The sequence below is a fragment of the Apteryx mantelli genome, chromosome Z (genome assembly GCF_036417845.1).
Source record: "Apteryx mantelli isolate bAptMan1 chromosome Z, bAptMan1.hap1, whole genome shotgun sequence".
In the NCBI taxonomy this organism is placed as follows: Eukaryota; Metazoa; Chordata; class Aves; order Apterygiformes; family Apterygidae; genus Apteryx; species Apteryx mantelli.
In genome coordinates this window covers 1,853,428-1,866,442 of record NC_090020.1, presented here as the reverse complement: position 1 = coordinate 1,866,442, position 13,015 = coordinate 1,853,428, and the positions used below count along the sequence as shown (strand labels likewise).

The window sequence follows — 13,015 nt, the reverse complement described above, 5'->3', positions numbered from 1 at the left end:
AAGAGGGGAGGGGACAGATCTATTGTACCATGAACGGTTTGGAGATGTGTTAAGGGAACAGCTCACTGTTTCTGACAGCGTGGGAATGTAATGCAGTGAATGAAACCTTTGGGGAGGCACTTTAATGAAACCCTTTCAAGTTGAGCCCTATGTAATGATAGGATTTCTAAGTCAAAAGCATATCTCTGTTCTGGCTGTGCAACACCCAGGTACATTGGGTTCCCAACCCCAGACAGACCCATGCAAGTGAATAACGCTCAACACCCTTAGCACTTCTTGACATGCGCTAACTCCAGTTACAGCTGCTGTCTGGCGTTACTGGAGTATCTGGCACAGCACAGGTTGGTGGTAGAGGCAGAGGGGATTTATAGGCACAGAAGTGGCAGAAAGATCTGCATCATTTGGTCAGTTTCTCTTCCTCATCACTCTGATTACAATTACAGGTGCTTCTTCTCTCTGCTACAGGTTATCATGCTGAAGAATGACATTCACCATTGCAAAGCATCGGGGATATTTCTACGCCTGTCGGCAGGAGGCCTGATTGCAAATAACAACATCCATTCAAACTGTGAGGCAGGAGTTGACATCCGGAAGGGAGCCAATCCTCTTGTTCTGGTATGTGCTCCTCTAAGCTGAGATGGAGGACAGTGCTCTCTTTCTCTCACATTCTCTCCAAGAGGCAGCAGGATCCACCTCCCAGTACTGAAAACACTAACCTTGCTGCTAGCTTTGCCCTAAAGCTTGTTTATTTTTAGACTTTTATTGATGATTTGGACCACAGCTAATCCCAAGGGCAAAGCATGATGAAAGCAGTGGCTGACAGTACATGCATGGTCTCCTGCTCTGTTTCATGGTATCATGGTATCTTAAAATTGCTGCATATAGAGGATAGGGGAATGTTCCCCCATCAAATAAACCTCCCTAATCCCTAAAGTTAATGGATCAGCATTACATTATAAACTGTACTTATTCCACACTTTGAATCAGGTTCTGTACCCTGAGACTTAGTGGAGGGTCTCAACTCTGCACAGTCATCAGGCAGAAGGGGAGTGATCAGCAGTCTGCCATCCAGCACCATAGATTTCCTTTGGATCTGTAGTGCCTCCAGCTATACAGGGGGTGAGGTTGTCATTGTTTAACAAATGCGGTATCTGTATGTCACACTTGAGGAAGCAGGGGCTTCATGTGTGGGGCTGGGGGCAGGCAGGGGCAGACAGGCAGAAACATAGATAAAAGTTACCATCTGAATGACCACCACTGGAACTGCATCAGACTGTGATCTCCCCATGGGAGATGTTATGGACAAGCTCCAACTGAGTAAAGTAGGAGATGCCAGCTCCTACTGAGCCTCTGACTGTGTGTGTTTGGCCTTGTTTGCAAACATTGTCTGAGCTGTTGTTTCTTGCTTTGCCTGTGTTTTGTAATTATTACTCCCCTGGAGATATTAGGCTGGGGCTGCTGTCCTGCTCAGGAGGATCCCAAGGTACTCCTGTCCTTGTAGGAGATACTGAGCCCTGTTGGGGTGAAAAGCAGCCATTTGGTTTTATGCAATGGTAATTCTGGCTGTGCTGATAGTGGGTGGACATCCCCTGTCTATGTGTTGGAAGGGACTGAATGTAAAGCACTATCCTGCTGCTCAAGTAAAGGCACCATACTGTACTGAGCTTCCTCCTTAGATTCCTGGCTCCAATTCATGTAGCGTGCCACTAATGGTCTTTTTCTTCTTGAAGGCAGTAGAGAGATCTTGAACTGTAATCCCATTACAGGGATTCATGTGCTGGGCATGAGTCTCTGTAGCCCTGTCCAATTTGAAACTAGCTGAAGAGGACTAAGCATTGCCAACCCAAGGGCAACCCTTTAAGGTGGCAAGGGGAGCTGCAGATTAAAGAAGAGGCTGCAGTCACAATAGAAAGGGAAATTTGTCATTGTATAAAAAATCCCAAAGAAAAGTAAAAGTTAAGCATGCCTTGATCCTTTGAGAGTGATCTCTTAGAAGCTGAATTAATTACTCCTCTGCCCTTCTCCCAAAAGGGTGAGGAGGGGTTGGTTTTTTTGCAGTTGCTGTCTCATCTTGTTTACTTTTATAAGTGACATTTTTTCCCTCCCTTTTGCTTTTATTCTCTTTACATGTGCAAAAATAAAACTGCAGTGCAATAAGATACACAGTGGTCTTCGCTCAGGCATTGTTGTCGTTGGCAATGGGAAAGGCATCATCCGTAGCAATCAGATCTATGGGAATAAAGAAGCTGGCATTTATATTCTGTATAATGGAAACCCTGCTGTGAGGTATGTTAGCAAGCAATGACCTGTCTCTCTCCTTTGTCTGTTAAGAATTATTCCTCCTACTGGGCGTGCTTTTCCTTTTCTTCCCCCCCCCACGATAGAGCAGGAATAGGATCACTGTGCACTAGTGCCTTTCTGTGGCTTCCCTCTATTTGCTTGCTGCACCTGGGAGTCTTTGCCAAGTGCTGATCTTGTTTTTTTTTCCTGGATTTTGGGGGAAGAAGGTTCTGTTGAAGAATGAACAATACACATCCCAATGCTTGTTGCAGGAAATTGGGAAACAGACTTCTATGCTCATAGCATAGAATTCACCTTTCTGCTCTAAATACCTGCAGTCACTGACTTGTGTGTGTTTTAATACCACTCAGTTTAGATGTTAGTGTTAAAATCTGGCAGGCTCTCTTCACATCAGCACCATCGATTTTACCTGGTGATATCAACTGGTAACTCAACAGAAGAGATGGCATTACCGGTTTCAAACTATTTAACACCCCACTCTCTCTTACATTTAGCTCAGTTGGTATTTTGAGCTCAATTCCATCCTGCGGCTTGCTCCACTGGCACTGCGTCTCCTAGGAATGGGCTCTGTGCCATAACACTAGCCAAGGAGGTATGAAAAAGTGTTCTGCACATGGAGAGAGTGTGCTGCAGGAGAAATAGCATACCTTGCTGCCATGTGCCCTTTCTACTCTCCAGACTGCTTATTGCACCTTCCCTAGATATTTTCCACGATCCCCATGGGGAAATTCCTTGTGACTCAGTGCTCAGCCACACAAAGCTCCCAGACTACAAATGAGAAAGCAGCTGTTCTTGGTCATAGACGTTAGAGGCACCTAGTCTGTATTCCCACCCCTTCTCCCATCTCATGATTCCTGTGGGGTGGCAGCTCACCCCCTCCTCTCATGAGTGCCATCATTCCTGATGCACTGTCTCAATACGTCTGCTCAGGTGCTGGTTGAGGCTGCGCTTACCCAAGGTCTCTTGGATGTGCCACGTGTATCCAGAATCTCCTGGATGTGCCATGCACTTCCAGCAGGGCGATGTTTCACCTATGAGATTATGGGTTCATCTGTTGGGAGGCAGGTTAACAGAAGATAGAAGTTGGTAGAAGTAATGTCCTTTGCTGGGTACCTTTTCTACAGCTGGAAACTAAAAAATATTTTGCCCTTCCCTGAGACCTGTAAGCCCAGCTCAATCTGTTGTGGCTGTTTGCTGCTCCCTGTCCAGGGATGGGCTTCATTGTCATGTCATGATGGACTGTGTGGGGAAAAGCTGAGGTGTATTTTTCTGAAAAGTTCACCTGTGACATGGGAGCTAAGTACTATTTTTAAAAATAATATAGTCCCTTGGGAGCATACCTGTTTCAGTCAGAAAGACTGTCTGCAGTAGCAAAGAGACTTTCTGGATAAGAAAAAGATCTCCTATTGCGGGCAGGCCAAGGTTTGAAAGGTGCTGAGTGTGACGCTGCTCAGCTATGCAAGACCTACTGCCTATTTCCAAAAGCAGGTAAGATACAGGGTTAGAATGACACTGTTTATTCAGAAGTGGGAACCAGAGAGCTCTGCTCCTTGTGTTTTTAGAATGGTTTTCCCTGGTGGATGACTTATCTTTCTCCTTGGCTACTGGGTTGTTGGTGCAATCCATGGATATCAGATACAGAATTCTTGTGCTGGGCTGTACTCTTAATCCTCCCCCGACAGTGCTAGGCATGGGGAAAAAAGAATGGGAGGGAGGGTTGATGTATACTCTTTTCCCACCTAGTCCCTCCTTTCAAGAGGAAGGAAAGTGTGTCACACTGAATCTAGCAGCCACAACTAGAGTTTTGAGTTCTTTGTACGCTGCTTATTGTGCCCCTATAATACTCACAGAGCAATGGAGGCTTCATTTGGTTCAGTCAAAACTGAACGATCCCACCTAAGCATTAAGATGTAGTTGAGCACAGAGTAACAGCTGTTGAGTCAGACTACACAGTTACAAGTAGAGTAACACCCATCTTTGGAAAGTCAGAGGCCACCAGAGAAGTGCCCAACTAGGCAAAGATAATCTGCACTTTCAGTTGCACTTGTTTACTATCCTTCTAGAAAGTGTATTGTTGAGTTTTGTTTACTGTTACCCAGTTCCAGAGAATCCAATCCCCCCCTCCTCAGCATTCAACCCCTGCCTGGGAGCAAGACTGCAAAGAATGAAGTATTCCAGCCCCCTTCATATCATCACTGGCCAGTTGTGCTGTGGGCCAGCATGTGCAATCATATGTCGCAAGTGCTGTTCTTTCACCCTAGCCCAGTTATGTAAAAGATTTAAGGTCTCTTCATAGCTGGGAGAGAGGAGGAATCAGGCCCTCCCAGGCATCAGGTTCCACATGTGGTAGGCTGTCTCTGATGAGTCTTTCTGGGTGGGTATCAAGGGAGAATCTGTTTCAGAGGTTTTGGTTGCTTGGTTGTTTTTCTTAATTATTAAACTTACTGTTCCCCCACTTCGAACCTTAGCAATAAGCCAGACATTCAGGGTCCTCTATGTTGTCACACTGCAGAAGAGGAGCTAATGATGGGCTTGGGAGTTCCTTGGCTTTGTTCCCACTTATAAGCGATATGTAGAATCCCTTTTCCTTGAACCCAGGGGAACAATGCAGGAGACTTTTACTCGTGCAGCACTGGGTGCTCAAGTTCTCTTCTGTCTCTCTCTCCCAGCATTGCACTGCCTGTGCTTCTGCCACCATGTTTAATATTTCCCATTTTCAACCGTGCAAGCTCTGCTTGCTTTGGAGCCTCTCTCACCAATGCTGAGAATTTTCAGAACAGGAGTCCCATTCCACAAAAGCACCTAAGCAGTACTGCTAAAGCACTACCACATCCTTCTTGGGAGTCAGAAGGGTGGGGAAAACAGATTAAAGCTCTAGCAAATTCCTCTCTAGTGTTTATGTAGGCTGACTGTAGTTGCTTCTCAGTGCATCTCCAGTGCTTTCCCAGAGGGACACACAGGTCTTTTCCTCTGCATCTGGGAAAAGCTTTGGAGGGCAGCTCTGCTCTGCACAGCTGCAAGTCCCCTGCTACATGCTGCAAACTGGAATACAAACACCAGACAGCTCAGCCTAGAGTTGTCGGCATCCCTGCCGGGCTCACTCAGTGTACAGGCCTGATGGAAACTCACTGTGGAATGACACCCTTGCTGTGGGGTGTTGAGAACAGCAGTGTATAGGACAATTTGAAAAGCAATTGACTATTTCTGAGGAGAAAAGTCCATCTAAAGTGCAGATGTAACCCTTAGTTCAGGCAGCAGTGAAGCAGGGAGGCCATGCTGCAGGAAGGGTTACTTTGTTTTCCCTGTGTATTCTTTCTGTATACATCTGCAGCTGCTCAGTCTTGGAGACTGGATCCTGGGCTAGACAGACAATTTGTCTAACACAGTGGCTATTAAATACTTGCAGTAACCTCCCATTCCACAAATGTTCTTACTTCTTCATGTTTCTCCATGACTTTTTGTGCTTTTTCCACCTTGAAAGTTGGTCCTGTTGTCAGTAGCTCCACTGTGCTTTGCATGTAGCTTCCCCTCTGTATTTTCCTCTCTTGTTCCACTTTGCTGTGTGACTATTCCAGTGCTACAGAGGGTGATGCATTCTCATTGCAGAGAACAGGCAATAAACTGTGATTTGTAGTCAGCCAAAAAGACAGATGCCTGTGCGGAAAAGCAGAGCAGGCAGCACTTTTGGTAACCTTCTTTTCCTCTTCCACCTCAGTGGGAACTATATTTTCCAGGGACTGGCTGCTGGAATAGCAGTGAATGAGAATGGAAGAGGTCAAATCACAGGTATGAAAATGAAAATGCCCAGTGAATGAAAATGAAAATGCTCTCTCTTAAATCCTCTGTCTGTTTGTTTGGTTGCAAAATTTACCTTGTTGTAATTCTAGAGTGACATGCAATTATCCCCTAGCTTCCTCTTCCCTGTTGACATTTGTGTCATTGACAGAGGGAGCATATATTTCTGAAGGGTATCCTCCCAGTTTGGACACAGAACTGTGCTCTAAAGCAGTGTGCCACATGAACTTCATTTTTCCTTCCTGTATCCTGTACATTGCAAACTGAAGTTGTTAATGATTTTTTCTACTTTTATGGCATCTCTGAGTGGTTACCCATTTTGCCCTACACTTAGGACTGAGAAGAGGGAATGATTACCTAGAATTGGTAATTACCTTAAGTTCAACCTCAGCCTCTTTGTGGTTTTGGAACAGATGCCTGAAATTGCATTTGATGATGCCAATGAAACTTCCACCTTCCATTGAACAAGATTTTTTTCCCAAAAAATATTGAGAAAGAATACGCATATAGTACCTTTCTATATAGAAAGTCTATACATTCTGCATGCTTTTAGGTGAACTGCATTGCCACCAACAGGGGAAAAATCTGCAGTCAGTCAGTCCCCAAAGTAGTGGGAAACATGTTAAGATTAAACCCTACCTTTTATTTCCAATAGTCTTTTTAAATGTCAGGAGTCTGTCCTGTGTGTAGGAATAGCATTGCCTATGTGATGGGATAAAGACCGGGCTTGGGAAACCAGGAAGGCTTCTGAGGTTTTGGATCAGGCAGTGGGAGTTTTTCAGTGGAGCCAAGTCTTATCTTGCTGAGTAGCTCTTCTATGAGCATAAGGCCTGGGGCAGAGGTGGCACTGCTGTCCTGTTCCTGATGCTCTCTGTCCTCTCTGCTTGGCCATAGAGAATGTCATCTGTGAGAACCAGTGGGGTGGAGCAGACATCCGTCATGGGGGCGACCCTGTCCTCAAGAACAACATGATAGCTTGTGGGTATTCAGATGGTGTCGTGGTGGGCGAGTGCGGGAAGGGTCTCATTGAAGGAAACACCATTTATGGTAAGGAAGCAAACTAAGGAAAAGAATTCTTCTTTCTTTTTGTCATCTTTTTCCCCACCCCCTTTCCTCTGTTTGGTCACACTGGGCTGCTCTCTACTCCTGATTGATTGCTCCATGAGCTGGTGATGGGCTGTAAAGGATACTGGTCAAGAAATTTGCGTGGCCCAGCCACGTGAAGGCAGTCTGGAGGCTACACTGCCAGCATTCTCTGGCTATGATTCACAACAGACCCCTCTATTTGCTCAAGAGACAACCACTTTGTCCCTAGTGGCATGCAGTAGCTTCTCAGCGGAATGACCTGTATATCCTTTAGGCTCTACTTTGAAAGGGAAAGCCAGTCTTGCACCATACCTTTCTGTGCTGCTGTGGGACCTGCATGTAGGGCAAGGAACAGGTAGAGAATGCACTCTTCAATTAATGAAACAACATTCCTGTGCTGCTATCCTCGCAGCTCAGTGTGGGGGATGCTGTGAGCTGCTGATGGCCACAACTCAGCTCGTCCCTGTGCTGTTGTGTTGGAGTCTTGAGCCTTGGAAATAGTTGTTGAGGAAAAGTTCTTGGCCTTCTGGAGCAGATAGCTGTAGCACAGTCTGACAGCAATGGACTAGGCTTATTTCAGGTCACTGGAGGTCGAAAACTAAGTGTCCTTTGGAACCAGGAAGAATAAGCAGGATTATAGGAGAAGCTGGACAATCTGAGTTTCTCTAGACAATGAGGGAGGCCAGCCTGCTGCATTTATTTACCCAGTTAAACCCAGGAGGAGGATGGAACAAGCTGACCTGGACAGACAGGATCTGTAATCTAACAATTAGACTCATGTCTGATAGGAAATAAACTTCCCACATGCTTTGTTTAGAAACTTGGGATTTGTTTTTTTAAGGGGGTTTTAAAATGGCTGCAGAGAAACAGTGGTGCTGCAGAGTCATCCAGTGCCCTGGTGCAGATCTGAGACACTGAGAGGGGTTGCAGCTCTTCTGTAGTCCTGTTTGTGATGGAAACAACACATAGGCAGTCATGTGGCATGACTCTATGTGCATGTGTGCATGCATGTCCTTCTAGCAGTGTTGGAGCCTCATGGCCAGTTTCAATCCAGTCTGAATGAGGGTTAGGGTACAAAGATAGGAAGTTCCTAGAGGTTTCTGAAAAATCAGTGGTCAGGGAGAGGAGGAGGGTGGTCTTAGGGCCCATGCACCCTGGGAATGGAGAAGCTTCACCTCAGCCTATATTAGGTACCAGAGAATACACCTGGGCCCTTGAGGCACAAGTCTTTGAGAAACTAGGCTCCATTGGTTCAGTGTTCCTAGAGCTTCTTGTTCTCTAGTCCACAAGGACTTCCAGCCCTGGACAAAGAGAAACTAGAACATGCCTAGTCTAGGGAGAGGGTTTTTTTCAACAAGCAGATGTCCATCGCTGTGTTCCCCCTGGGGAGACATCATGTGCCTGTCTTGTATACCATGAGGAAAACAGGCCCAATACTCCAATACAGCAGTAAGAGGGGAGGAAGGGATACAGCATCTTAGAGTTTTTTCAGTCAGACAGCCTCAGCTTGATGTCACAGATTCACAAGGAGAAACATTTCAGCTGGAGTGAGGGAGCATGCAGAGATGAGACTTTCATCACTATGAATGCACATCTGTGGTGAAACCACCTATGCATGGAGCCAGTGAGAGATGAAGGCTGGGGACAGGGCTATGTCTGACCATCCAATAGAGCAACAGTGCAAAGGGGATTTAGTACATGTTTGCGTGAGTTGAACTGAGGGACTCCAGATGAGGTCAGAGCATTGTTGGTGCCTGTCAAAACACCTGGAAAGCCAGGAAGAACTAGAAGTAGGGAAACTGAGGCACGGAGCTCAAGGACTAGGGATGACCCAGCAGGACAAAGTCCCTGTCAGGTAGATTTGGTCTTTGTGTCCATTCAATGTGGAAGATCCCCTCCGTCCAATCTGCAGTGCACATGGACATACCAGCCACTTTGGGGCAGGGCTGGGGGGTCTGCAAGTGCTGCTGGGTAACATGGGCTTTGCCACCCTGCATTGCAGGGAACAAAGGCTGTGGTGTGTGGATGATGTCCTCCAGCCTCCCTCATGTTACCAACAACCAGATCAGCCACAACAGCATCTATGGGGTTGCAGTGTTCTGCCACAAAGATGATGCCAGTGACTACCCTGCCAACCAAGGGGGCAATGAGAACTTCCATGAGGAGAGAGAGGGTGCCAGCTGGGAGAATGACCTGGACAGTGAGGATGAGTACCTGGCCTCCCGACATCCCATCAGTGTGGCACTGGTGGAGTTGAACAGCATCAATCACAATGGAGGTGAGCTAAGAGCCCAGGGTTTCTGCCTACTCCGGTCCCCACTCTTCCCCGTGCTCATCTCTCTCCCCTGTGCTCCAAAAAGGATGACGTGCAGAAAGGTCTATCATCCTCACACATCAGCACCAGGTTCTGCTCATCTGTCAGGAAGGCCAGAAGCACCCTGGGGAAAAGGTGGGGCCTAGACCTGGGCTTGTCCTTGGCCTGCTAGGCAAGGTAACCTCAGGCTGCTAGGGTAGTAGAAATGGTCTCTACAGTCTTTCCCATACATTGTTTCTGTTCCTAGCTAGATGGCAAGATCCTGAGCATGGCCAGCTTAGCCACTCAAGGACTGATTTGCATAGGCCAGGTTGAGCTGGTGGAGGTCAGCAGCTCTTCTGTGTTGCAAGGGAAGCTGCGTGAGCAAGCCAGAATTCAGGACACTCCAACACAGGCTTAAAGTGTACTGCCTCCCATTTCTTGCTCCTTCTTGGAAGAAACTCAAAAGGCAGTGGTGCACAGACCTTATGTTCAACCTGGGAGAGAGGTCTGAGGAACACTGCAGCAGTCATGACAAGTCTCAGTGATTTATCACTTATTCTGACAGAAGAAACTCAGTAGCTTTTAGAAATAGCAATAGATTTTTGCTCTTCTTGACTGAGGCTGTAAGTTTTTAACTGCTACACCCTGAAGGCCTAAATCCAAGAGGGCAAGTGAAAAGGCCCTGATGTTGGTTTGGGTGTTGTGTTTGGCATTGTTTTATTCTGTAAATTAAACCTTACTAGTTTGGAGATGATCAAACAAGTTATATGCTTGAGTGAGGTTTGGCAGTACTGCTTGCATATTCCTGCTGGCCCTCTAGAAAGAGCCCTGTGGCTCCACAGAGAGACCCACCTCCTTGAGAAGAACGTACTATGGGCTGTTGTCATGATACTTATGCTCACTCTTTCTCGTTGGCAGCTTCTGGGTTGTACATCAAGAGCAGTGAAGCGCTCAATATCATTGCCAATGTAATTCATGCCAACCGTAACAATGGGGTTGCCGTCCTACAGAGCACGCAGCTCACATGCATTGCAAACAACAGCATCTCCTGCAACAGCCTGGGAGGTGTGCTGGTTGAGGCAGAGTGCCAGGTGGAGTTACGTGGCAACGGCATCTATGACAACAGCAGCCATGGCATTGTCTCCAAGGGAGACGGCATCATTGTTGAGAACGACATCATAGGCAACCACAGGTGCGGCCTCCAGCTGCTCCAGGCAGCAGATATGAAGGTGCGTGTCTGAGTGATCTGAGAGGGCACCAGGATCCTTGTATCCTGCATCTGTTTTGCTCTGCTCCAGCTGGGGAGAGCACAGTGGTGTGCTAGTGGAAAAACTGGGGCAGAGCTTGCTCTTGCTCTCCTTCTTTGAGAATAGTCTGAAGTCAATAGGCTCCTGATTTGGAAGCAAGAAAGAAAAGACTGCCCTGGCATTACCACCAGGAGAAACATCCAATTAGAATCGTATCCCACCCCGCATTTGTTAGATGGAGTATAATTTCTGGACTACATTAGAAGTGTGGCCAGTGGATCAAGGAAAGTTATCATCACTCTCCTTAGCCCTAATGATGCTTGCACCTGAAATACTCTGCCCATTTTGGAACACCCAGGTCAATTAGCAGGTGGAAAAAGGGAGTGAAAAGTGAGAGGGGCCAGTGCAGGCTACCAGGATGGACAGGGGCCTTGGGTGCACAACTGACGAGGAGAAGCAGAGGAAGCTGGGCTTGATTAGTCTGGCAAAGGGGGTCAAGGGGGATCTAACAGCAGCAAATAGCTACCTGAAGGGGCAGTCAGAGCCAAACCGTTCTTAGCAGTGCCAGGCAATACAAGGGGCAACAGCACAAGTTGCAGTTTGGGAGGTCCAGGTCAAACACTGGAGGAATATTCTTGCCCTAGAGGATGGTACAGCTCTGGGACAGGTCACCAAGGAGGTGCTGAGGTCTCCATCCTTAGGGACTTCCAAGCCTTGGCTGGACAAAGTCAGGGCTGCCCTTATCTAGTTAGTGCTGAGGACTGTCCTGCTCCAACCAGAATGTTGGGCTGAAGATCTCCAGGGTTTTTTTCCACCAGCACTCCTGTAATTCCAGGTTTTTCCTGGGCTGTCATTGGGTAGAGGCTGGGGGAGAAAAAGCTGAAATTGAGGAAGATATAGGTGAGAATTAGGTAAACATTTGTTTTTAATAAACCCTGTAGGCAACAGTAGACTGCTGAGAACATGAGATTTCCAGTGCTAGTGGGTTTGAAAAGCGCATCATACTGGTATCTGTTGAGAGAGGTTTAGAAGTTTTGTGTAGAACCCAGAGGGGAAGGATGAGAACATTTCTAGCCTCAGCATTATTGGGTCATAATTATCCATTTTTATGCTCACATCCAGCATGAAAGCAAACAAGCACCAACTCAGGCTTGCTGTGTAGCCCCAAAGTGCTCAGTATGCACACAGATAGCAGTATGAAGGTAGATCTTTAATGGACTATTATTAGCAGCAGCAGCATTTCAGACAGGTAAGCAGAGTTACATACAGATGTAGGGGTTGTGCAAGCTCATGCAGCCTCTCAGGGGCAAATAAAAGAATAAATCTTGGAAGTTGTAGTTCAAGACCATATCCCCTTGGACACTAATCCACAGATGACTTGTCACACCTCGGCTGTTTTTTAAGCCCTGGTAAAGGACAGCTCAGTAGTCATTTCCCTTAATGGATACACAGTTTGCTTGTAGGAGAGACCTTTCTTCCCTGAGAGCAGCAAACAATCCAAATACATTTTGGTGCAGTGACGTTCAGCTTGCCCTTGGCAAAGTCAAGCTTCTTCACAGCTTGTCCCCTTTCTTTAGCTGAGTGGCATTGTCAAGTGGATAACTGGAGTAGTTGGGTTTTGAGCTAATTTTTTTGCAAATTAGATGCAGTGATCCATTATCTAGCAAGTACCCAAGGTTAGCATCTCATTTAAGGTTTCCTCCATGTTCTTTGATGAGGTGAAGCTATGGTGCCTCAAAATGCTAGGTGAATGCAATTTTTCTCTTTATGAAGGAGCTCTAAAATGAGTATGCAGAAAACCCTCCAGAGACAAATGCTTTGCTTGAGTTTGCCCAGGGGCTGCAAACTCCTTTTGAAAAGCATACTGGTCAGCAAAACGTTGTCTGGACCAGAAGCTGAAAAAGATTGAATTCTCCACATTCCCAGCCTTGAGTCTCCTGGGGGACACAGGTAGGATTCATTCTACAGAGTTCATTTGAGGAATGGAGGGAGGTGCACAAATGCTTGTTGAAATGCTGGCAATGTTGCTGCATTATTGTTTCTCACTTACCACTGGCAGAGCCCAAAAGGTGCCTGAGAACAAGTAAGCATTGTGTGCAGCCCTGGTGGGGATGAACACTGGGCAAGGAGCATTGCAGAAACTGTTCATGTGGTTCCAGGGAGGAGAATGGGCTGTACTGACCTTTCAGATGATGCCACAGTGAGAGCCCTGGCCGTGCCTTAGGGAGAGGAGACTCCTAAGTGCTTTCTTTTTCTTAATATACAAAGAACTAATGGCCTTTAACTACAG

At 46.7% G+C, this 13,015-nt stretch overlaps 2 protein-coding genes across 7 annotated transcripts in view; one reads left to right on the top strand and one right to left on the bottom strand.

The window, feature by feature from the left end:
• The window catches only part of FBXO10 (F-box protein 10), a 33,158-nt gene that overhangs the window by 16,745 nt on the left and 3,398 nt on the right, over nt 1–13,015 (top strand). For 5 of the 6 annotated variants that reach the window (XM_067316561.1, XM_067316564.1, XM_067316563.1 and 2 more), the window contains 6 exons: nt 466–615; nt 2,150–2,286; nt 6,017–6,087; nt 6,991–7,143; nt 9,185–9,460; nt 10,397–10,707. In XM_067316561.1, coding sequence (XP_067172662.1) covers nt 466–615; nt 2,150–2,286; nt 6,017–6,087; nt 6,991–7,143; nt 9,185–9,460; nt 10,397–10,707 — 1,098 coding nt within the window. The remainder of the gene's footprint in view (nt 1–465; nt 616–2,149; nt 2,287–6,016; nt 6,088–6,990; nt 7,144–9,184; nt 9,461–10,396; nt 10,708–13,015) is intronic. The other variant, XM_067316565.1, reaches the window with a different exon arrangement.
• POLR1E (RNA polymerase I subunit E) overlaps nt 2,169–13,015 on the bottom strand; it is a 35,208-nt gene continuing 24,361 nt past the window's right edge. The window contains exon 12 of the mRNA XM_067316576.1: nt 2,169–2,229. Within this exon, the coding sequence (XP_067172677.1) occupies nt 2,211–2,229 (19 nt within the window). The 3' untranslated portion in view covers nt 2,169–2,210. The remainder of the gene's footprint in view (nt 2,230–13,015) is intronic.